The 24,575-nt window shown below is 42.4% G+C and overlaps 1 protein-coding gene across 1 annotated transcript in view; it reads left to right on the top strand.

Moving 5' to 3' along the window:
* LY75 (lymphocyte antigen 75) overlaps positions 1-24,575 on the top strand; it is a 113,292-nt gene that overhangs the window by 31,110 nt on the left and 57,607 nt on the right. Inside the window, exons 3-5 of the mRNA XM_056536449.1 lie at positions 2,395-2,565; positions 5,794-5,958; positions 21,915-22,025. Of these exons, the coding sequence (XP_056392424.1) occupies positions 2,395-2,565; positions 5,794-5,958; positions 21,915-22,025 (447 nt within the window). The remainder of the gene's footprint in view (positions 1-2,394; positions 2,566-5,793; positions 5,959-21,914; positions 22,026-24,575) is intronic.

Here is a 24,575-nt window from a genome sequence, read left to right as displayed (position 1 = left end):
ATAGCCTACCAGGGTTTTTTGTCCGTGTGAAAAACCGTATTAAACCATATGTATTTAAAAAAAAAAAAATTTTAACATGGGAATCAATGGGAACCGTACAGAACTGTATGTGCGTACGGTTCCATCCGGTTTGCACCATACGGTTTTTGACTTTGTACATTTTTTTTTCTTGGAATTTCAATCAAACAAGTGAAACTTTATTCATAATGGAGTGAAAAGTTAAAAACTTATGTTTTTTTTCTTAAAAAACGGATGCAACCGGACATTTTTCAAACCATATACGGGTTAAAATCTGTACACACGTTTTGATAGTTTAGTCAGGTTTTGAGGAATCTGTTTTTCTTCAGGGACTTTATTGCAAGAACGTGGTGTGAATGCAGCCTTAAAAAGGCACTTCTCCTGTCTTGTTCTTGTGAACACTTAGACTCAAAACAATCACAGCTTTTAATATGTCTTTACGAAATATCCAAATATTTTTTTTTTTTAAACGTGCCCATTTAATTTAAACATTGCTCTGACCAGTTAGTAGCAAAATTCGGATCTTCTCAGATTTACTTTAAAGTGATTTTCCACGCTTCCTGTTTTGTATGTTCCAAAAATACTTTGGAATCTTGTAAATGAGGAGTTTCTTGAATTTTTCAGTTACCATGCTCTTTGAATGGCAAAAACATCTCTGCCCCCTTCCACCTCAACATTTCATCTATACCAGATGTTTGGGCCCAAAGGTTTCATAAATTGATACATGAGTAGTACATTTGTCTTTAAACTTCCCTTTAAAGATAAAAACTATTCTTGAAAAACCAAGCGCTTCTTCTTTTTATTTCTCTCTCTGTCAGACCTGTAAGGCAGGATTTCCTTTACCTGAAGATGTTCTCTATAATCAAATATCTGTATTCACAGTCACAGGGTTCAAGAGGTTTTCTGACGCTTTAAAGTCAACGGCCAAATGTGCACATTTATTCTATTAGCAATGTTATTATTTTTGTTCATTTGTATCTTTAATAACGTAAACAGAATTTCTAAATAGCCTTCATTTAAAATGTCTAAGGCTACATTCACACTATGAAAGTGGCTCCTTTACAAACGGACGTTAAGGGCTCTTTTTTTTTATTTATTTATTTATTTATTTTTTTCACTTTGCTTGTCCATTATTGTAATGGAGCCTAACGAGAGTCATAACGGGCAAAGAGGAGCCCATTCACTTGAATGGGATTCCTCTAATATCCGTTATAACTCCCATTATTGTGGCCGAAGATAGTGGGAGAAAAAGATGTGGCAAGCGCAAATTTTTCTCCCGCTATCTTCCTAACGGACGTCACCTGCCGTACACAAACGGTAGTGTGAAAGGAGCTTTACCATTTAGCTTCTACACAGTGTATGATAAGATAAATCCATCAGATGCACTTTCTGTTAGAGAACACACAAGGAGGGGTTAAAGGGGCATTCCAGGAAAAACCTTTTTATTTATATATATATATATATATATATATATATATATATATATATATATATAAAATCAACTGGCTCCTGATCCAGACAGTTCCTGACATGGACAGAGGTGGCAGCAGAGAGCTGGGCAAAAAGGAAATTAAAAAAATAACTTCCTGTGGATCATAACAGTAGCTGATAAGATTTTTTTTAATTTTTTTTATAGAAGTAATTTACAAATTACTTCTATTAAAAAAATCTTAATTCTTCCAGTACTTATCAGCTGCTGTTATGATCCACAGGAAGTTCTTTTCTTTTTGAATTTCCTTTTTGCCTGACCACAGTGCTCTCTGCTTACACCTCAGCAGTCAGGAACTGTCCAGAGCAGGAGAGGTTTGCTATAGGGATTCGCTCCTACTCTGGACAGTTCCTAAAATGGACAGAGGTGTCAGCAGAGAGCACTGTGGTCAGGCAGAAAGGAAATTCAAAAAGAAAAGAACTTCCTGTGGATCATAACAGCATCTGATAAGTACTGAAAGGATTAAGATTATTTAATAGAAGTCTTTCTGGCACCAGTTGATTAAAAAAAAAAATGTTTTCCAGTGGAGTACCCCTTTAAAGGGTACACTAGGGAAATAAAATGTATCCTCTATTAACACGGTAGAGGAAAATGTTGTGATCGTTGCGGGGGGGGGGGGGAGGAATGACTGCTGGGGGCCCCCCTGTAATCTCCTACACAGGGCCCTGCTACTTACCCATCCTTGACATGCTCTGGCCCCCACTCTGTGAGATGAGCTTCAGTGACAGATGGGACCCTGCTTAGGATGGATGAGTAGCCGGGCACCAAGATGCAGTGCTGTAAAATGGAAAATAAAATAATAGGTGGGAATATTCTTTTCTGTAGAACAATTGTTTTTTTTTTGTTTTTTTATAATTGTTTCTTTATGTTTTGCTTTTGTCTTTTAGTTGTGTACACGACGGGTGGGAATTCTAATGGAAAACCCTGTGAATTTCCTTTCCTTCACGAGGGGAACTGGTATAATGACTGTATCTATGACGCTGCCGAAAATAAGGAGTGGTGCGTGACGTCTCAAAACTTTGATGACAACGTCCTTGTGGGGGACTGCTTAAAACCAGGTTAGATATATTTCTTACTCTGATGCATAGATCTAGATAGAGATCAGGTAATCCGTGGGGTAACTGTTGGATCGTTCATAAGAAGTACGGACAGTCGGCACTCACCATTTCTTCATGAACTTCTTCTCTTTATTATTGAATACTCACATACATATTCTAGGGCAGATAGAGGCAAGCTTCGGCACTGCAGATGTTTTGGACTACGTCTCCCATGATGCTTTGGCAGCTTTTTGGGTGTAAGAGCATCATGGGAGATGTAGTTCAAAACATCTGCTGTGCCGAAGGTTGCCTATGCCTGTTCTAGTGTGTATGTACGTGGGAGGGGGCTACTGCAGCCATTTCGCACATCTTAGTGCTTCATCGGGCCTCCGAAGGAGGCCTGATGAAGCACTAAGACGTACAAAACGGCTGCTGTAGCCTCAATCTCCCCCCCCCCCCCCCCCCCGTACGTCCACCCCAGAATATGTATGTGAGTATGCAATAATAAAGAGAAGTTCATGAAGGTGAGTGGTGAGTGCCGACTGTCCATACTTCTTATGCATAGTATTTTGCTTATTCCTGGATCGGTATCTATTGAGATCTCCCGTGCTGGTTTGTGCAACGACAGTGCTGGACTATCAGTCTCTCCTGTTGGTAACTGTTGGGTCGCTGAACACTAAAAATGCTGCTGTAAAATCCCCTATTAATGAATAGTTTTTGTCTACTATATGTATTACAGCACCCTCTTCCGCTTTCTTTTGATTTGTTCATAAATTCCTATCTTCCTGTGTCATATGGATGGTAGCGGTCCAGGAACTGAGGCCTTCATCGCTAAACATAGCGTGTATGACATGTAAGAAAATAGAAATGTCTGCATGTTTTATTTAAAGGGGTTGTTTACCAAGCCATTCTTTTTTCCTAAGATAGATGCTCGGATGATCAGCTGATCGCTCTGCATTTACTTTAGGGAACCGTGTCAGGCGGCTGTTATTGCTGTCGAAAGATTCAGCTGGGCAAATGTAGCATAGGCTTTGGAGAACACAGAAATGACAGGCCTCTTGGTTGCAGTTTGTTTATGGGAACTTTTTGGAAGTGTGAACATACCCTAAAATGATGTATACACACTGAATGGCCACTTTATTAGAGACTCGATTGGGGCTTCCTGGAGTGCAGCATAAAATCAAGTGTGAGTCCACATTACTGTGGAAAACCCGAAAGATGTTGAACAGTGTGGTCATCTGTACTTCACTATCCAGGGCCCATCCTGGATTTCCAGAACTGCCAACCTTGTGGTGTTTGTTTATTTTTTTTTCTGCATCGGTGTGAAGAGTCTACTGAGAATGGTGTGACCAAGAAAGATCATTTAGCAATCGTTTTGGGCAGCCTGGTGGCTCAGTGGTTAGCAACACTGGGGTCCTAGGTTCAAATCCCACCAAGGACAACATCTGCAATAAGTCTGTATGTTTTCCCAGTGTTTGCGTGGGTTTCCTAAATCCAAAAAGATACTAATCCACAATCCAAAAAGATACAAATAGGTGATTTTAGAATGTCAAGCCCGATAGGGACAAGGACCAATCTGAGTGATGACAAGCTCCTTACAGCGATGCGGAATCTGTGCTCGCTATATTAAGTAAAGCATTATTAATAATAATAAAGAATTATTGGCGAAAGGTGTTCCTAGGGATGTAACGTAATGAAAGGCGTTACAGGAGGATGTCAGGAACCAGGCGGTGCACAGTATGTAGAATACTCGCCACGTGCCTGGGAAAGGAAATAACAGTGGATACATTCCAAAAAGGGTCAAATGCCCCCCCCCAAAAAAAAAGACCCAGCTCGTCCTTAACAGGCAGCTAAAAACCTTGATTATATTCAATAGCTTCCTTAAAGTTAAATAGGTATTGGGTCCAATGTTGTGAGTTTAAAAAGGCTCCATATAGGAGACATTGATGATAACTACAGTATATATAAATGTTCATATCTGTGTACATGCTGTATTAAAGGAGTAGTGTAGGGAAAGATAACTTATAAGTTATAGATCGAGGTGGGTCCGACCGCTGTGACTCCCCGCAATCTCCTGAACGGGGCCCCGGCAGTCTGCCGGAAGGGGGTGTGCCAACACGCCCCCTCCAATTATCCCATAGAGTTACATGGAGGGGGCGTGTCGGCCGTGGCTCCCTGCAGGGGTTGGAACAGCAACTTCCGGCAGACTGCTGGGGCCTAGGAGATCGCGGGGGTCCCAGCGCTCGGACCCCCCCCAGCGATCTAGAACTTATCCCCTATCCAAAGGATAGTTTTCACTGCACTACTCCTTTAATATAATAGGCGTCCTGGGGTCTGGACTATGAATGTTGTCTCCCTCCCTGAGCAGATTTTTCATAGGTTTAATTCACTGGAGTACCCCTGTTATGGACTGTCCATTAAAGTTCTGCTCTAGTCCTTCACAGCCGGTCTCCGCTTGACCTATATATACCAATGATGTTGCGTCCATTGTGACATAAGATTACATGGTAGTATTTCGGGTTACTGCATTGGGCCGTGACAACACAACATAGCATAACATTGTGCCCCTATTTGTGTAACATCGTTGAGGTCTGGCAGACTCTGAATGTTGTAGAACTGGGGATCTCACTCGCATTCCTAAAAGAATTAAAGGATAAAGCTTCCCCCCCCCAAAAAAAAATCCCCCCCCTTCCCCCCTCTTGTGTATGAGTGATCCACCATTAAGAGGGGTACTCCGGTGGAAAAAAAAAAATGTTTCAAATCAACTGGTGCCAGAAAGTCAAACAGACTTGTAATTTATTCTACTTAAAAATCTTAATCCTTCCAGTACTTATCAGATGCTGTATACTCCACAGGAATCTTTTCTTTTTGAATTTCCTTTCTGTCTGACCACAGTGCTCTCTGCATACACCTCTGTCCGTGTCAGGAACTGTCCAGAGCAGGAGAGGTTTGCGATGGGGATTTGCTCCTACTATGGACAGTTCCTGACATGGACAGAGGTGTCAGCATAGAGCACTGTGATCAGACAGAAAAGAAATTCAAAAAGAAAAGGACTTCCTGTGGAGCATACCGCAGCTGATAAGTACTGGAAGGATTAAGATTTTTAAATAGAAGTAATTTACAAATCTGTTTAACTTTCTGGCACCAGTTAATTTAAATTGCAATGTTTGGACACAGCCTAAGCCAGGGGTGGACAAGCAGAAAATCTGAATAAAATAGTTATATAACATTTCTATATTCCTGCTGTAGTGAACGGCTGTCTTGGCACCTGGAATCAGAGTTTGGCGCTCCAGCATTGCTACCAGTTCAATGTTAACTCCGTCCTGAAGTGGAAGGAAGCGTATAGATCTTGTCAGAGCCAGGGTGCCGATTTACTGAGCATATCCGGTCCTGAAGAGTTGGAGTACATTGTCGGTGAGTACTACTTTGTGTATTCTTGTTTGATCTTTTCCTTGCATGCTGGTAGAGAGCTTGGTATGGGCACTGCCCTTCAAGTCACCAGCAGTATTTCCCAACCAGTGTGCCTCCAGCTGTTGCATAACTACAACTCCCAGCATGCCCGGACAGCCGTTGGCTGTCCGGGCATGCTGGGAGTTGTAGTTTTGCAACAGCTGGAGGCACCCAGGTTGGGAAACACTGACATGAAGGCTAGTTCAGCACCTGAACATACTGGAAGTTGTAGTTTCTCAATGGCTGGAGGCACGTCGGTTGCATATCTGTATGAATAATCAATCAGAAGAATTGATTTGTTTTCCAATTTAGTGTATTCTAGGAAAAACCTTTTTTTTTTTTTTTTATATCAACTGGCTCCAGAAAGTTAAACGGATTTGTAAATTACTTCTATTAAAAAATCTTAATCCTTTCAATAATTATCAGCTGCTGAAGTTGAGTTGTTGTTTTCTGTCTGGCAACAGTGCTCTCTGCTGACATCTCTGCTTGTCTTGGGAACTGCACAGAGTAGAAGAGGTTTGCTATGGGGATTTGCTTCTAAACTGGGCGGTTCCCGAGACACGTGTTATCAGAGAGGACTTAGACAGAAATGAACAACTTAACTTCAGCAGCTCATAAGTACTGAAAGGATGAATATTTTTTTATAGGAGTAATTTACAAATCTGTTTAACTTTCTGGAGCCAGTTGATATATAAATGTTTTTTTTTTTTTTTTTTTCCCCTGGATAACCCCTTTTAAGGACTGACCTTCACTCCCCCCAAAGTCCCCATTGTTTTATGGTGAATCACAAGCCAATATCACATTCAGTTCTACAGCTCCCACCTCATCGCTGTCTATATGCCAAGCGCAGCCAGAGTCACATGACACTCCCAAAAATCGCTGCCAGCTCTAATAGATTATTATTATTACTACAGGCAAGCGTCCTCCCCTAACACAGGGCTCCTGGATAAGAAGGGAAGACAAAGGTTATAGTTTATAGAGGACCTCCGAACTCTTCTGACATGTCTGTTCTAGTGCAGCCTTTTCTTACAAGGTTCATTTTACTGTCCCTCTGTTTATTCCTCCTGGAAATGAAGAAATTTACGGAGCGTTGTTAACAGTACGTCCCAACAATCTGTGCTAGCATTGATTAGATATTGGGAAAGGTTGTAGGGACATGGGGGGAGATTTATCAAAACCTGTCCAGAGGAAAAGTTGCTGAGTTGCCCATAGCAACCAATCAGATCGCTTCTTTCATTTCTGAAAAGGCTTCTGAAAAATTAAAGGAGAACTCTGGAATATAAAAATTGTCGCCCATACTGCCGGCAGTAAAAAAAATAAAAATGAACATACCTTCCTCCGCTCCCCCGGAGCCTCCGGTAACCGGCTCCGGTCTCCGCCGCAATCCACTTCCTTGTTGCCGGTGGTCGGAGAGTCATACTGCACTCAGCCAATCACCGGCCGCAGTGAAGTCCCGACTCGGCCAGCGATAGGCTGAGCGGCAGTGTGAGAATGCTTCAGGACACACAATTCTTCACTACACCGGCACCTGCTGCCAGGGCCGAAAACGTCACACTGCCGCTCAGCCTATCGCCGGCCGAGTCGGGACTTCACTGCGGCCGGTGATTTGGCTGAGCGCAGTAAGACTCTCCGACCACCGGCAACCAGGAAGAGGATCACGGCGGAGAACGGAGACGGTAACCGGAGGCCCCGGGGGAGCGGAGGAAGGTATGTACATCTTTATTTTTTTACTGCCGGCAGTATGGGGGACAATTTTTATATTCCGGAGTTCTCCTTTAAGGGGGTACTCCGCCCCTAGACATCTTATCCCCTATCCAAAGGATAGGGGATAAGATGTCAGATCGCCGCGGTGCCGCTGCTGGGGAGCCCCGGGATCCCCGCTGCCGCACTGCGCTATCATTACAGCACAGAGCGAGTTCGCTCTGCAAGTAATGACGCGCAATACAGGGGACGGAGCATCGTTATGTCACGGCTCCGCCCCTCGTGACGTCACGGCCCGCCCCTTTCAATACAAGTCTATGAGAGGGGGCGCGGCGGTCGTCACGCCCCCTGCCATAGACTTGCATTAATGGGACGGGCCGTGATGTCACGAGGGACGAGCCGTGATGTCACGAGGGGCGGAGCCATGACGTCACGCGGCTCCGTCCCCTGTATCGCCCGTCATTACGCACAGAGCAAACTCGCTCTGTTCTGTAATGATAGCGCAGTGCCGCAGCAGCGATCCCGGGGGTCCCCAGCAGTGGCACCGCGGCAATCTGACATCTTATCCCCCTTTGGATAGGGGATAAGATGTCTAGGGGTGGAGTACCCCTTTAAGGAAGCGATCTGATTGGTTGCTGTGGGCAACTGGGCAACTTTTCCTCTAGGCAGGTTTTGATAAATCTCCCCCATGACCTTTTGAATAGAGGAATGATTGTCAATTTGAACACTTCCAGGAAGAATAAAAGAGGGACAAAATAAAGCAAGAATCCCTGAAAAGGCCAGTGTCTGCATGCTGAAATTAAAGTTTTTGTTTTTTTTTTACTACAAAAAATTAGTCCCCAAAAAAAATAAATAAAAACCATATCGGGCTTGGCATTTTATAATTCCCTACTGACTTCCAGCTAATATCTGGTCACAGTTTTTTTGTGGCTTTTTTTTTTTTTTTTTTTTTTTTTTTAATGGCATGCAGCGATTTGGAAACCTATCCTTAAAGGGGTGGAAAACTTTTTTTTTTTTTTTTTATCATCTGGTGCCAGAAAGTTGAAAACACATTTGTAAATACTTCTATTAAAAAATCTTTATCCTTTCAGTAATTATTAGCTGCTGAATACTACAGAGGAAATAGTTTTCTTTTTGGACCACAGTGCTCTCTGCTGACATCATGACCACAGAGCTCTCTGCTGACATCTCTGTCCATTTTTTAGGAACTGTCCAGAGTAGGAGAAAATCCCCATAGAAAACATATGCTGCTCTGGACAGTTCCTAAAATGGACAGAGATGTCAGCAGAGAGCACTGTGTTTCAAAAAGAAAATAATTTCCTCTGTAGTATTCCGCAGCTAATAAGTACTGGAAGGATAAAGATTTTTTAATAGAAGTAATTTACAAATCTGTTTTAACTTTCTGGCATCAGTTGATTTAGAAAAAAAAAAGTTTTCCACCGGAGTACCCCTTTTAAGGCTATGCTCACACGACATAAAATCTGAAGAATGTCTGCCCGGAAAACATGGGTGGACATTCCGCACATTTGCATGTTCCTGCAGCGCTAGGACCGCCTGGAAATGCACCGTTACTATAGATGGCATTTCCAAGCAGAATCTGCCACAACATTGGACCGCTGCATTGTTTTTGTGGACTCCAAAATTGGGATTTCTGCAGAAGTTCCAGCTTGTGCACAGTTCAGCAAAATCCCATTAAAATCAGTGGGACTATTTTTTTTTTTTTTTTTGTGGAATTCCACTTGGAAATTCCGCTGTTTGAACATAGCCTTAAAGGGTTTGTCCAGTATTGGGAAGCAACGTGTCCCCCTTCTCCTTTTCCACATCACTGTCCTTTGACTAAACTTTTGACATGTTGCAGATTGTTGTCAAAAGTTTAGATCGCATAGGGCCTCACTCCTGAGACCCACTACGATCGGGAGGTACAGCCATGTGAAGTGCACAGCAGCGCGCCTTATTGCTCAGCTGTCAATCAGACCTTGACCCTTTCACTGCATAAGTTTTATGAATTAAAAAGTCTGACTGAGCAGACCAGCTGAGGAGTGAAGAGCGCTGCCGCACACTTCACGGGGTTATTACTCACTAAAGCAGTGTGTTTAAGGAGTGCATTTTGGGGTCTGTATTACAGCCCTACATCGCGGCCTGACTGTGGGTCTGATCACCTGAAAGAACAGCTGTCCGACCAAAAGGGAAAAGATAACTGGAAACCGTTTGTGAACAGAAAAACGGCCTAAAAAAGTTACACTGAAAAAAACAAATAAACAAAAAAGACCAGGCTACATAGCTCCAAATTTTTTAACAAGAAGACCAATGAAAGTGCTCACAATTTAAATGGGGCCATTGTCCAAAGTAGGGTTGCAACAATTAATCGATATTATTGATTAAAATAGATAATGGAAATCGTTGTCAACGATTTCCATTTTGGATTCATTGGTTGCCAGGGGGTGTGGCCTAGCAAGAACTAGCAAACCTACTATTAATACCTTTGCGGCCTACCTCCAGCACTTAGACCATGGCCTGGAGTAAATTACTGTAGACTGCGCCAGCACTATCTGTGAGCGCCATCCTTGGTGTCTCGCGTCACTTAAAGCTTTCGGTCCTGACATCATTGGAGCTGCCCGGTCCCGGCATCTGCCAGAAGCTCCATTTTCCATCCTCCGTGCAGTGACTGATCTTCCTGGTGCTGGAGGACGGCACCAGTAACTACCCCCTAGTAACTCTTAAGGTGCTATCCTCTCTCTTCCCCTGTTAACCCTTCAGGTGCTGTCCCCCCTCTCTGCCCCCTGATAGGAGATAAGATGTCTGATCACTGGGGGTCACTGCCGTGGCACCCCAGTCATCCGGTGCACAGAGCGAACTTTGCTCTGTGCCGGATGACTAGCAATGTGGCACTGGAGGCATGTGGTGTCACATTCACTGCCCCCCCCCCCCCCCCCTCCCCTCATGAGGTCCTGCCTTCCCTCTCAATGCAAGTCTATGGGAGGAGGGCATGACGGGTGCCACGCCCCCTCCCATAGACTTGCATTGAAGGGGTGTGGTGTCACGTCAAGAGGGGAGGTGGCCATGACATCGTGGGCCTCTGTCGCCACAGCCTGCAGGGAGATTGCGGGGGGTTCCCAGCTTTGCCCCCCCCCCCCCCCCCCTATCAGACATCTTATCCCCTATCCTTTGGGTAGGGGATAAGCTGTCTAGGGGCAGAGTACCCCCTTTAACCTTTCAGGTGCTGCCCCCTCTTTTTCCCCCATGTTAACGCTTAACAATTCCTCTCACCCATCCATTATCTATTCTCTGGTCCCCTAATCCAGTTTTCTTCTTTAATCCGATTAATTGAAGAAATTATTGGCTCACTTATCAATTTGACAAATAACAGTTAGTTGCAGCCCTAGTCCAACGCTGCAGTTGACTTGGCCATTTCCTCTAAATGCAGTCGCAAGAAATTCTATAGGTTTTATTGGAATTCCAGCAAGCAGTGTTATTATTCTAGATACTTTTTTCACAGTTTATGTGCAGAAAAAATAAATAACATGTTGTTGTCACTTTGAAGCCACCGTCACATACTTAGAAGATTTCCATCAGGTTAAACCAGGGATGGGCCCCATGACATGAAAGAGAGGAAAAGTTCAAGAATACGTTTACCCTTGTTAATCCATAGAAGCGCGACAATCTTTTAAGGAAGTAGGCAAATTGTTGTTTGAACGAGGGGTTGTTCTGCAGGTTTGTTTTAGGTCACATTTTAATATTTAAAATCCAATTAATCTGTGTCCCGTTCCTGCCGCTACATACTTATTACATCGCCCCCTGCTGTTGTTTTTATTCCTTCCCAGAACGTCCAGTGCTGGTGGTCACACATGCTCAGTAGCTTGTCCCGTCGCCTGGATCTTCTTATACAAGGGCGGCTGAGTGATTTTTGTTATTGTACAGGCAAAGTTCTTCTCACCAGTGCAAGGAACATTAGGTGGATGTTCTGAGTGGGGATCGAAAGAACAGCAGGGGGCGCCATAACGAGTATATAACAGTGTTTCCCAACCAGTGAGCCTCCAGCTGTTGCAAAACTACAACTCTAAGCATGCCCGGACAGCCAAAGGCTGTCCGGGCATGCTTAGAGTTGTAGTTTTGCAACAGTAGGAGACACACTGGATGGGAAACACTGATAGAACAGAAATAACTTGATTCAGGAGTAGTAAATGTGTCAAGTTTTGTGGACAAATAATTTTCAAAGAAGTTCTATGTTGGTAAGGCTGGGTTCACATCACGTTTTTGCCATACTGTTTTCAATCCATTTTTCTAAAGAAAACTGTATGGCAAAAAAAACCGATGGAACAGTATGGAAAAAAGTAAACCGTATGCGTTTTTAAACAGTATACTGTTTTTAAAAGTGCCTACAGTTCCGTCAGTTTTTATAGAAAAAAAACCCCATAAGTTTTTGAAAATGTTGGCCATTTTTAATTGGAGGGGTCTTGGGTGGGGACTTTAGGATGCAAATGCGCATGTGCAAAGTAAAAACGTATACGTTTTTTCCGTATGGAACCGTATACTTGTGCATTTCCCATTGACGTCCATGTTAAAAAAAAAAAACGTATGCGGTTGCAGTACGGTTTTTAAACCGGAGACAAAATCGTGGTCAACCACAGTTTTGACTCCGGTTTAAAAACCGTACAGCAATCGCATACGTTTTTTTTAACATGGACATCAATGGGAAACGCACATGTATACTGTTCCATACGGGAGAAACGTATACGTTTTTACCTTGCACATGCGCATTTGAAGTCCCCACCCAAGACCCCTCCCATTAAAAATGAACAACATTTTCAAAAACGTATGTTTTTTTTTCAATAAAAACGGACGGAACAGTATGCACTTTTAAAAACAGTATACTGTTTACAAACGCATACAGTTTACTTTTTCCCATACTGTTCCATCCGTTTTCTTCCCATACGGTTTTTGATAGAAAACGTATGCGGGAACCGTAGTTGAAAAACGTAGTGTGAACCCAGCCTTACCTGTCCATGGGTTGTGACTGGAACTGCATCATCAGAAAATGACATATTGTTTAAATCAAGTTTTTACATTAAACATTTGTTTTTACATTTTATATTTTATTTTTTTTCCCTCATTTTTCATTTTGCTATCCATTTCTTAAAATGATCCGGAAATCTTTCAATTTTTCTTCTGGCCCAAAACTAAACGGTGACTTCTTGTTCCGTGTGTGTGATAAGAAGGATCACAGCGAAAGGGGACACCAGTAGATAGAGAAGATGATAGATGAAGCTCACAGCTCAGCCTCCCCCTCCCTGTGGAATGACCTTTGCAAATGTCACAGAGCGTGCCCAGACATGTTTCCTCATCATTTAAATGGGAACGTTTCTGTCTATTATCTAGGGGGGAGATTTATCAAAACCTGTCCAGAGGAAAAGTTGCTGAGTTGTCCATAGCAACCAATCAGATCACTTCTTTCATTTTCAAAGAGTCTTGTGAAACATGAAAGAATCTGATTGGTTGCTATGGACAACTGCACCACTCTTCATCTACACTGGTTTTGATAGATCTCCCCCTTATGTCCATGGCAATTGCCATAAAGCACATAACTAAATGCTGTTACAAACAGCACAGACAAGATCGCTGCCCCTCAAAATAGATTACAAAAAAAAATTTAATAAATTACAATCATAACATTGAAGCCAATTAGAAAAAAACAGAACATGTTTCAGTATCTAAATTAATAAAAAAAAATTGTAAAAAAACAAAAAATAAACGAAAAATCTGATAAATATAAATAATAATAAATTATAAAATAAATATCAATAATAATAAAGTAGGGGATACATTTTCTTTTGAGTGAAACAGCACAGAATAGGAAATGTTTATTTAGTTGACCAATACTCAGTATATGTCCATCCCTGCGGACATTGGGGGAGATTCATCAGGACTTGTGCAGAGGAAAAGTTGCCCATAGCAACCAATCCGATCTCTTCTTTCCTTTTTTAAAAAGGCCTCTGAAAAATAAGCAATCTGATTGGTTATGGGCAACTGGGCAACTTTTCCTCTGCACAAGTCTTAATGAATCTCCCCCATTATCCGTATAAAAAATTGGCAGAGCTTAGGTTGCGTTCACACGGCCGTCTGTCCCCGTTTTTTTATCCCCATTTCTGTTCCGTTCTTGCAGGCTCTAAATGGATTAAAAATTCATGTCAGGGTAGGTTCACACAACGTTTTTGCAATACAGTTTTTTTTATCCGGTTTTTGATTAAAAAAAAAACTGATTCCTCAAAACCTGACTAAACTGTATCAAAACATGTGTACAAAGTTTTATCTGTATATGGTTGAAAACCGTATACGGTTTGAAAAATGATGTCCGGTTGCATCCGTTTTTTAAGAAAAAAACGTATACGTTTTGAACTTTTCACTCCATTATGAATAAAGTTTCAATTGTTTGATTGAAATTCCAAGAAAAAAAACTGTGTAAAGTCAAAAACCGTATGGTAAAAACTGGATGGAACCGTACGCACATACAGGTCTGTACGGTTCCCATTGACTCCCATGTAAAAAAAAAAAGAAAAAGTATACTGGTCAATACGGTTTTTCACCTGGACCAAAAACCGTGGTAGGCCACGGTTTTCTGTCCAGAAAAAAAAGTAAAAAACCGTGCGGTGTGAAAAACGGAGACAACCGTATACAATATGGTGCATACGGTTTTAAATGGAAAGTCTATGGCCACTGTTTTGTGTACCGTTGCATGTGGTTTTTAAAGAAATAAAAATAAAAAAATTATTCAAAAACTATAGAAAAGCGTGGTGTGAACCCACCCTCAATGGGATTTTTTTTACAATCCGTTTACATCCGTTTGTACCCGTCTGCACTCTGTAATTTCAGTTTTTTATATGGCAGAAAAAACAACACGGGCAGTATTTTTTTTCTTCTTTCAAAAAGACGGAAGAAAAAACTGATACAGTAAATTTAACATTGAAGTCTATGGAAAACAGATGAGTCTTTAATGTCATCCGTTTGCATCCGTTTTTTCAATCCATTTTTTTGATCCGTTTTTACTGATGAGCATGCTCAGAACAAAACAAATTTTTTTTTGTTGGCCTATTAACTGAACAATAACGGATCAAAACATACATCAGTTTGCATCCGTTATTGTCCGTTTTTTTTTTTTTTTGATGGGAGAAGAACGGGACGGGTCTAGATGGCCGAGTGAACGCAGCCTTACTTTTTGGCACCATCAACGTTTATAACACACAGTGTGAACTGGGTGCAGTCTCGTGAATGCCACTTGAACAGGAAGAAAACAGAAGTACTGATGTGTTTGCTGAAACTTGCCAGTACGTGGTTAATAAGCAACCGCAAAATCTTAGCTACACGACTTTAATGTTTGCTGTAGTCTCCGTGAGTCATTCCCTGACCTCGTTCAGGTAGTGCACGTTCAGTTTTCTGCAGTAGAAAACTTCCCCCAAGTGTATACTAAAGTCCTATAAAAACTCCACTTGGTGTATGGCCAAATCTAATGCCACATGGCAGAATAACTGGAAAAACTGGTGCGGTCTCAGTTTTTAAATAGTGTATAGAGAGATGTGAAGATAAAGATTAGACCTTCTTTGACATCTCACCATAGTGGGGGAGCCGAAGTGGATAATCCAATGCGAGACACCAACTGCGTCCCACAGATTCCACAGACCAGTGGTCTTCAAACTGTGGACCTCCAGCTGTTACAAAACCACAACTCCCAGAATGCCCGGACAGCCGTTGGCTGTCCGTGCATTCTAGGAGTTGTAGTTTTGCAACAGCTGGAGGTCCACAATTAGGAGACCACTGCCATAGACCTTACAGCGTACCTGTCACATCACAGAAAAAAAAGTGCTTCTATATGTTACTTAGGGTCTATTCACACCTTGCGAAATTCCGCCTCAAATGAAAGCCCAATAGACTTCTAAGGAATTCCACACTCCCATTCACACTTCTGCGGAAGTTCCGCACAAAATCCACACAAGCGGAATTGGCGCGGATGTGTGGAAATTCCGCCCGTGTGAATAGACCCTAACTAGGTCATGTAGATGATTTTACATGTGGGTTTTTTTTTATTTTTTTTTTGGTGTGTGTCTAGCTTCTGTATTTTGCTCACTCATTCTGACATCCACTCCTCAGGAAGGGGCGTGTCCAAGGCAAGCACTGAGCCCACCCTCACTCACCATGCATTCACTTCCTCCCTGAGTGTGCTATGCTGGGTCTCTTCATCCAATCCCTGCAGGCTGCTCTGTAACCCCCTCCTTTCTGTTTTCATGCTGATAGGAGAGGAGAGAGCACAGAGGAATGCTAGTCCCACCCTCACCCTCCTGGACTTTGTCCCTGCCTGTGCTTCAGCTGGGACAAAGATGGTGCTGCAGCCGGACGGGTTTTTGTTATGGATGAAATGGAGACCCCCTGGTGGTCTTTTTTTCATATGCCACAATTTCCACTTTTCTGTGGAGTCTGTGTCGGAGAATTCTATTAAACCTAGCCTAAGATGATCGGGTGTGTTTGGCTGTTTCTAGTGCTTTTGTTACTCTATGGAGGATATTTGTCCTGCTATCCAGTCCAAAAATAGAGCTTTTGAGCCCTTCATTCTTTATAATGGTGGAGTCCAAGAGGTTAGACCTAGGGCTGGGCGGTATGACCAAATATGTGTATCACGGTATTTTTCTAACTTATGGCGGTTCCACGGTATATAACAGCATTTCCCCCCCCAAAAATAAATTATTAGCCCAGTCCAGCGCTGCGCTGTCCCCATCGGGGTAAATACTACCCGCAAGTGCGGCCCTCCTTGTCATCCTGTTTGTTGCGGCCGCCGGCGCTGACACGCTATACTGTATCCCTATGCCCGGGCTGCAAAAGGTAAACAAAATAAACGTTAACGCATTTTCCTACGTTGGCCTTACGCTCTTCCTGGGGAATGGAATGTCGGAGATCTGTCAGCCTATCACCGGCCGCAGCGATGTTCCGCCTCGGCTGGTGATAGGCTTAGCTCACTGTCATGTAAGAAGCCGGCTTCTTACATGACAGTGGGCTCAACCTATAACCAGCTGAGGCGGAACATCGCTGCGGCCGGTGATAGGCTGACGCCTCTCCGACATTCCATTCCCCAGGAAGCAGGTCCGGACCGAAGGGGAAGGTGAGTTAAAGTTTATTTTGTTTACCTTTTGCAGCCCGGGCATAGGGATACAGTATAGCGTGTCAGCGCCGGCGGCCGCAACAAACAGGAGGAGGGCAGCACTTGAGGGTGATATGTGAGTATTTACCCCGATGGGGACAGCGCAGCGCTGGGCTGATAACTAATTTGGGGGGGGGGGGGGGGGCAAACCGGTATTGCGGTATGGGGAAAAATTTATATCGGGCAGGACAAAAATTTTGGTAAGAACCGGTATACCGCCCAGCCCTAGTTAGACCCTATTTACACTATTTAGCATAATGCACCCTACCTCTTGACACCCTAGCTTGGATAATCCAAAGCAGTGTTTCCCAACAGGTTGCCTCCAGCTGTTGCAAAACTACAACACCCAGCATGCCTGGACAGCCGTTGGCTGTCCAGGCATGCTGGGAGTTGTAGTTTTGCAACACCTGGAGGCACACAGGTTGGGAAACCCTGATCTAGAGGTTCATCTGTCATCAAGCTTGTTGATGGTTTCCCATAGCAGCCATCTCAATTTGGAATACAGTTCTGGGCTGTAATAGAAGTATTGGCTATGTAAAGCTCGGCTATCTTTGTCAGTCCCATAGAAATTAATGGAGCAGAAGGGTACGAACTCTGCTGCTCAGATTAATCAGGGGCATATGGAATCCCTGTTGTCATTATTGCAGGGGGTCCCAGCTTTCGGACCTTCACCGATAAGACAGTTATGTCTCATCCTCTTATCTTATTTGGCCGCTGACAGGGTCCGCTGTAGAAAACGGTTACATATGGTGCGGGCTCCTCTCCCCAGTGTACATTGCAAAGGGTTAAGTCATACACAGAGCCAATGTAATAAACCTGTGTTCACGCTGTTTGCAAATTGGGGACTATTGAATAGGACACACACACACATCGGTCCCTGAGCTTGACCCCAGGTTACAATATTTTTAACATACAATGATCTGTTTGAAACCAGACTCCACATATAATGCTACAGACAGTCCAGATCTGTGAGACGCGTCAATGGCCGGAAGAACTGACCAATCAGAATGGGCCTTCACTGGTAAAACCCCTGTATTACTGAAGTGCATTCACTGACTGGTGTCTGGTAGCGCCCCCTACAGTACAGGGAGGTATTACATGTTCTGTACTCTTTACCTGTATTACTAAAGTATATGCACTGACTGGTGTCTGGTAGCGTCCCCTACAGTACAGGGAGGTATTACATGTTCTGTACTCTTTACCTGTATTACTAAAGTGTATGCACTGACTGGTGTCTGGTAGCACCCCCTACAGTACAGGGAGGTATTACATGTTCTGTATACTTTACCTGTACCAGGGTTAGCTGCTCCTTTGGACACCAGGTGAGGGCGACTCCGTGTAACTTTTTTAGGACACTGTGTACTGTACAGGACCCTGAAGAAGCTCCTGTCCTCTACATAGACAGTGATTACAGCTCCCAGCAGATCTTTCTTTTATGTGTAAGGATTTGCTTTATCTCTATTAGTTATCTACTTAGGGTGCATGCACACCACGTTTTTGTTATACAGTTCCCGTATACGGTTTCAAGTTAAAAACCGTATGGAACTGTATAGAAAACTGTATGCATTGACTTAAGATTGTAAGGGTGCTTTCACACCACGTTTTGTACTTACGGTTCCCGAATACGGCTGGGAGGAGGGGGGGGCTTAATCGCGGTGCCCGCACTCAGCCGTATTCGGGAACCGTATTTAATGCATGTCTATGAGCCGACCGGAGTGAACCGCAGCCGTGGTCAACCGCGTTTTTGCCTACGGTCAGGAAACCGCATACGGCCGAAAACGCAGCCGACCGGAGGCTGCGGTTCACTCCGGTCGGCTCATAGACATGCATTAACTACGGTTCCCGAATACGGCTGAGTGAGAGCGCCGCGATTAAGTCCTCCCCCCCCCCCCCTCCTCCCAACCGTTTTCGGGAACCGTAAGTACAAAACGTGGTGTGAAAGCACCCTAAACTGTATGCCAAACGCATCATCCAGTTTAGTCCGTTTTGCATCCTGTACAGTTTTGTCCAGTTTTTTACCCGTATCCAAAACTGTAGTCTACCACGTCTTTTGGTCCGGGTGAAAAACTATATTAAACTGTATACAGTTTTTTTTAACATGGGAGTCAATGGGAACCGTACAGAACTGTATGTGCGTACGGTTCCATCAGGTTTTCACCATACGGTTTTTGACTTTGCACAGTTTTTTTTCTCGCAATTTCAGTCAGACAAGTGAAACTTTATTCAAAATGGAGTGAAAAGTTAAAAATGTATACGTTTTTTTCTTAAAGAACGGATGCAACCGGACATCATTTTTCAAACAGTATACGGTTTTCAACCGTATAAGGGTTAAAATTTGTACACACGTTTTGATACAGTTTAGTAAGGTTTTGAGGAATCAGTTTTTCATCAAAAACCTGATACGGGAACTGATTAGGGTGCATGCACCCTAATTTTTGTTTATTTAATCCTCACTTTTGCCTATTTTGGATGATATTTTGGGGTCTTCAGAACCATTTACCAGATTTCCATAGTTATGGTCTCAACATACAATGGTTTCACCATACAATGGTCGCCCTGGAACCAATCAATATTGCAACTTGAAGGACCACACTGTTTGTATGTTTGTGTAAATACATACACACACACACATATATATATATATATATATATATATATATATATATATATATATAATATATATATATGCGGTGTCCCGGTACCGTATTTCATACCGTACCTTGTGGTGTGGTCCCTAGGCACAGTAGGGGTCCTCTTCTCTAGTTAGCCCCTCGTCACCCCTTAGTTAGCTAATATTCGTATAGATACTCATATAAATATAAATGTAAATATGTATATATTCAGATGCCTACCTGTTTAGCGTCGCAGGAACTTCGGGTCATGTGATTTGGTTCAGAACTCTATGGTTTGTTAAAGGACCTTTGGTGGTTCTAGTGTCACGTGTTCACCCACAATGCCGTGTAACGGTGAGTGATAGTTGTTATGGACCAATCCAAAACGGCCGGCCCCTACACATATAAGGGAGCTGCAGCCATTAATCTCTCTCTTGTTCCTGTGCTGCCAAGCAAGCAGAATCTCTTGGGTTGCTGTCATTGAACGAGGTAGGACCTCCGCAACTTTCAAGTACATTTACTAGGCCAAAGCCTTATGGCCTCGGCTTATATCAAAGCGGTTATACTTCCATAATTCCCTGCTACTCTCCGCAAGATCACTGGACCTAAATGCACCCCTAAATCCAGCGAATCTATGCTACAGAATCTTTTAGAAGCTAACTTGAGCTTATCTGATCCCAACCAACTGTCAATCGCTGCTCAACTATAAATAGACTCTGTTATCTGGACTGTTACTATTACTGCATGTTCAGAAATTCTTCAGTAAAAGTTCCTGCAAGTTTTCAGTTAAATAGTGGTTGTGGACAATCCTTTCTTCTACATTCACCTATCACTCTTGGGAAGGGTGGCGATAGGCCCAGCACCATTACAGTATTTAACCCCCACCCTGGCGTCACGAGTGACAAGGGTTAACAGCGCCCTTTATTATCTGGAACAGCAACACCCCAATTACCCTACAAGGCTTTATCCCCTAACACCACCACATATATATAATATATATTATCCTAAACTCCCTAGGAAGAAAATGAGTTTTCCCGAGACAGAAGTAGATAGAAAAAAAAATGAGAGATTCCCATGATTCTGGTTTCACTTAACTCTGTGGTCTGATTTCTAAGAAAACATTTTCCCTATGAGTCAAATCCATGGGAATTCACCTGACGTCCTGTAAATGTGAGTGGAAAATTTTAAAGAAATCCTTTTAAGTTTTTTTTAATAGCAGGGTTGCTGACATGTTATAAAAAAAAATATGCTGACCTACTTTAAGGGGTTTTCCAGGCATATATATATATATATATATATATATATATATATATATATATATATATTATAAAAATAAAACAAATATATATATATATATATATTCAAAATAAAAAATTTACAATGCATTCCACAAGTTTTCATATTTTATGTTGCAGCCTTGTATTAAAATAAAATAAATTTAGCTAAATTCAGTAAATTCAGCTGACTGGACCTGATGGAAAGACATAGTCCTGTTTATATAAGTTCTCACAGCTGACAATGTATATCAGAGTAAAAACCAAGTCATGAGGGGGAAAGAACTGCTTGTAGAGCTCAGACAGGACAGATCTAGAGAAAGGGAAAAAAATTCTGATAGAGTTCTGAAAAGCACAGTGGCCACCAAAATTCTTAATTGGAACAACCAGGACTTTTTCAATAGCTGGCCGCCCCACCAAACTAAGTAATCGGTGGACATGATCCCATACAACCTGACAGAGCTTGAGAGGATCTGCAGAGAAGAACGGCAGAAAATCCCCAAATCCAGGTGTGTAAATCTTGTGGCCTCATCCCCAAGAAGACTGGAGGCCAGAATCACTGCCAAAGGGGCTGCAACTAAGTCTTGAGTAAAGGGTCTGAATACTTATGTCACTGCAAGGTTTTAGTTTTTTTCTTTTGAATAAATAAGCAAAGATTTCTAACATTCTGTAACTTTTTTTTATGGGGTATTGAGTGCGAAATGATGGGGGAAACTCAAATTTATTTTATACCACAAGGAGCAACATACAAAAATGTGAAAAAGTTAAAGGTTCTGAAAACTTTCCAAGTGCGTCCTAATTCTTCTTCTAGTCCAGTTTTTCCCAACCAGGGTGCCTCCAGCTGTTGCAAAACTACAACTCCCAGCATGCCCGGACAGCCGTTGGCTGTCCGGGCATGCTGGGAGTTGTAGTTTTGCAACAGCAGGAGGCACCCTGGTTGGGAAATGTGGTTCTAGTCTATGCCCCATACGCAACGTGGATCATTGCATAGTAGCTCACAAAGTTCATGTCACAATGTCTCATGCACATGATCCTCTTACAGATCTTTTACAGTAATAATGTTCTTCTGTGTAAGTCTTCAAAATGTAACTATAATTTTATTCTTTTTTTATTTTTTACAAAATTACAATTAAAATGTTCTTTTATTTTCAGAAACTGAAGGTCTCCCAGATTCCATATGGATTGGCCTTAATCGCCTAGAAAGCAGTGGTGGCTGGCAGTGGTCAGATAATAGCCCCTTGAATTTTATCAAGTGGGATAAAGGTAAGTGTACTGATATGGGTTATGTGCCCTTATGTCGACCATACACAGTCATATGCCCAGTAACCCCCTTGGGTCTGACCGAATTCTTGTTTTCCAGTAGTGCAATTCTTTCCTTTTCTTGTGAATATTTTTTCTTGAACAATAATGGGATTTGTTAAAGGGGTACTCAGGTGGAAAACTTTTTTTTTTTTTTTTTTTATATAAATCAACTGGTGCCAGAAAGTTAAACAGATTTGTAAATGACTTCTATTAAAAAATCTTAATCCTTCCAGTACTTATTAGCTGCTGAATCCTACAGAGGAAATTCTTTTCTTTTTGGAACACAAAGCTCTCTGCTGACATCATGACCACAGAGTAGAAGAAAATCCCCATAGCAAACATATGCTGCTCTGGACAGTTCCTAAAATGGACAGATATGTTTAGCAGAGAGCACTGTGGTCATGATGTCAGCAGAGAGCTCTGTGTTCCAAAAAGAAAATTATTTCCTGTGTAGTATTCAGCAGCTAATAAGTACTGGAAGGATTAAGATTTTTTAATAGAAGTAATTTACAAATCTGTTTAACTTTCTGGCACCAGTTGATAAAAAAAAAAAAAAGTTTTCCACTGGAGTACCCCTTTAACCCCTTAAGGACACATGACGTACTGGAACGTCATGTGTCCACTCCCGATCTATAACGCGGGGCCACGGCGTGGCCCCGCGTCATAGCGGTTCGGGCCCGGCCTCTAACAACGGCCGGGACCCGTGGCTAATAGCGCGCGGCATTGATCGCTGTGCCGCGCGCTATTAACCCTTTAGACGCGGCGTTCAAAGTTGAACGCCGCGTCTAAAGTGAAACCGAAAGCATGCCGGCTAGCTCAGTGGGCTGTTCGGGATAGCCGCGGTGAAATCGCGGCATCCCGAACAGCTGACAGGACAGCGGGAGGGCCCCTACCTGCCTCCTCGCTGTCCGATCGCCGAATGACTGCTCAGTGCCTGAGATCCAGGCATGAGCAGTCATGCGGCAGAATCATCGATCACTGGTTTCTTATGAGAAACCAGTGATCAATGTAAAAGATCAGTGTGTGCAGTGTTATAGGTCCCTATGGGAGCTATAACACTGCAAAAAAAAAGTGCAAAAAAAAAGTGAATAAACATCATTTAACCCCTTCCCTATTAAAAGTTTGAATCACCCCCCTTTTCCCATAAAAGAAAAAACACAGTGTAAATAAAAATAAACATAAATGGTATCGCCGCGTGCGGAAATGTCCGAATTATAAAAATATATCGTTAATTAAACCGCACGGTCAATGGCGTGCGCGCAAAAAAAATTCCAAAGTCCAAAATAGTGCATTTTTGGTCACTTTTTATATCATGAAAAAATGAATAAAAAGCGATCAATAAGTCCTATCAATGCAAAAATGGTACCGTTAAAAATTTCAGATCACGGCGCAAAAAATGAGCCCTCATACCGCCCCATACACGGAAAAATAAAAAAGTTATAGGGGTCAGAAGATGACAATTTTAAACGTATAAATTTTTCTGCATGAAGTTATGATTTTTTCCAGAAGTGCGACAAATTCAAACCTGTATAAGTAGGGTATCATTTTAATCATATGGACCTACAGAATAAAGGTAAGGTGTCATTTTTACCGAAAAATGTACTACGTAGAAACGGAAGCCCCCAAAAGTTACAAAATGGCGTTTTTTTTTTCAATTTTGTCTCTCAATGATTTTTTTTCCCGTTTCACCGTAGATTTTTGGGCACAATGACTGACGTCATTACAAAGTAGAATTGGTGGTGCAAAAAATAAGCCATCATATGGATTTTTAGGTGCAAAATTGAGAGTTATGATTTTTTAAAGGCAAGGAGCAAAAAACGAAAATGCAAAAACGGAAAAAACCCCGGTCCTTAAGGGGTTAAGTTGTTGGCCAGATTTTTGTTTAGTATTATAATGTAATTGCTGAGTACCCGGCGTTGCCTTGTGGAAGAGGAAAAGCAACAATGGTGAATAAATTACACTCTAATTTATTTATTTAAAAAATTGCAACTTTTCTCGGCACCTGCCTTCTGTATAGTTAAATTATACTTTACCGTGACGTTAGTCCGGCCACAAGATGTATAAAATCCCCAGGCAATCTCCACATCTCTGCAGCCCAAGAGTAATCAGAAGAGGGACCGAAAGTCCTAAAGATTTGCATGGGCTTTTCGATAAATCTCCTGATCGCGTTACTCTTGAGCTGCAGAGATTTCTCGAGAGTTTTAAAAAGTACTTGTCACCAAACTAAACTTTTAATATATTGTTCCTTATGTAACTATAGGACACTTTGCTATTTATTTGTTAAAATTCTCATTCTTTATATGTTTTTAATGTGAGTGAAAAAACGGCCACTAGGTGGCTCTGTTCTGTTCCCTGCCAGAAGTAAAACAGCTAGTTTGGTCTCCTCCGGGCCTGGCAGGTGACCAAACTCAGGAAGTGCGTGCGGGACATGGCGAGGCACAGCTCTCGCAGGCTTCAGTGACGTCGCGCCTGCTGGGGAACGCCCACTTTCTCCTACCGGGAGCTCACACA

The sequence above is a fragment of the Hyla sarda genome, chromosome 8 (assembly GCF_029499605.1).
Source record: "Hyla sarda isolate aHylSar1 chromosome 8, aHylSar1.hap1, whole genome shotgun sequence".
In the NCBI taxonomy this organism is placed as follows: Eukaryota; Metazoa; Chordata; class Amphibia; order Anura; family Hylidae; genus Hyla; species Hyla sarda.
Note: the sequence above shows the minus strand (reverse complement) of the source record. Positions and strands in the feature narration are given on the sequence as shown.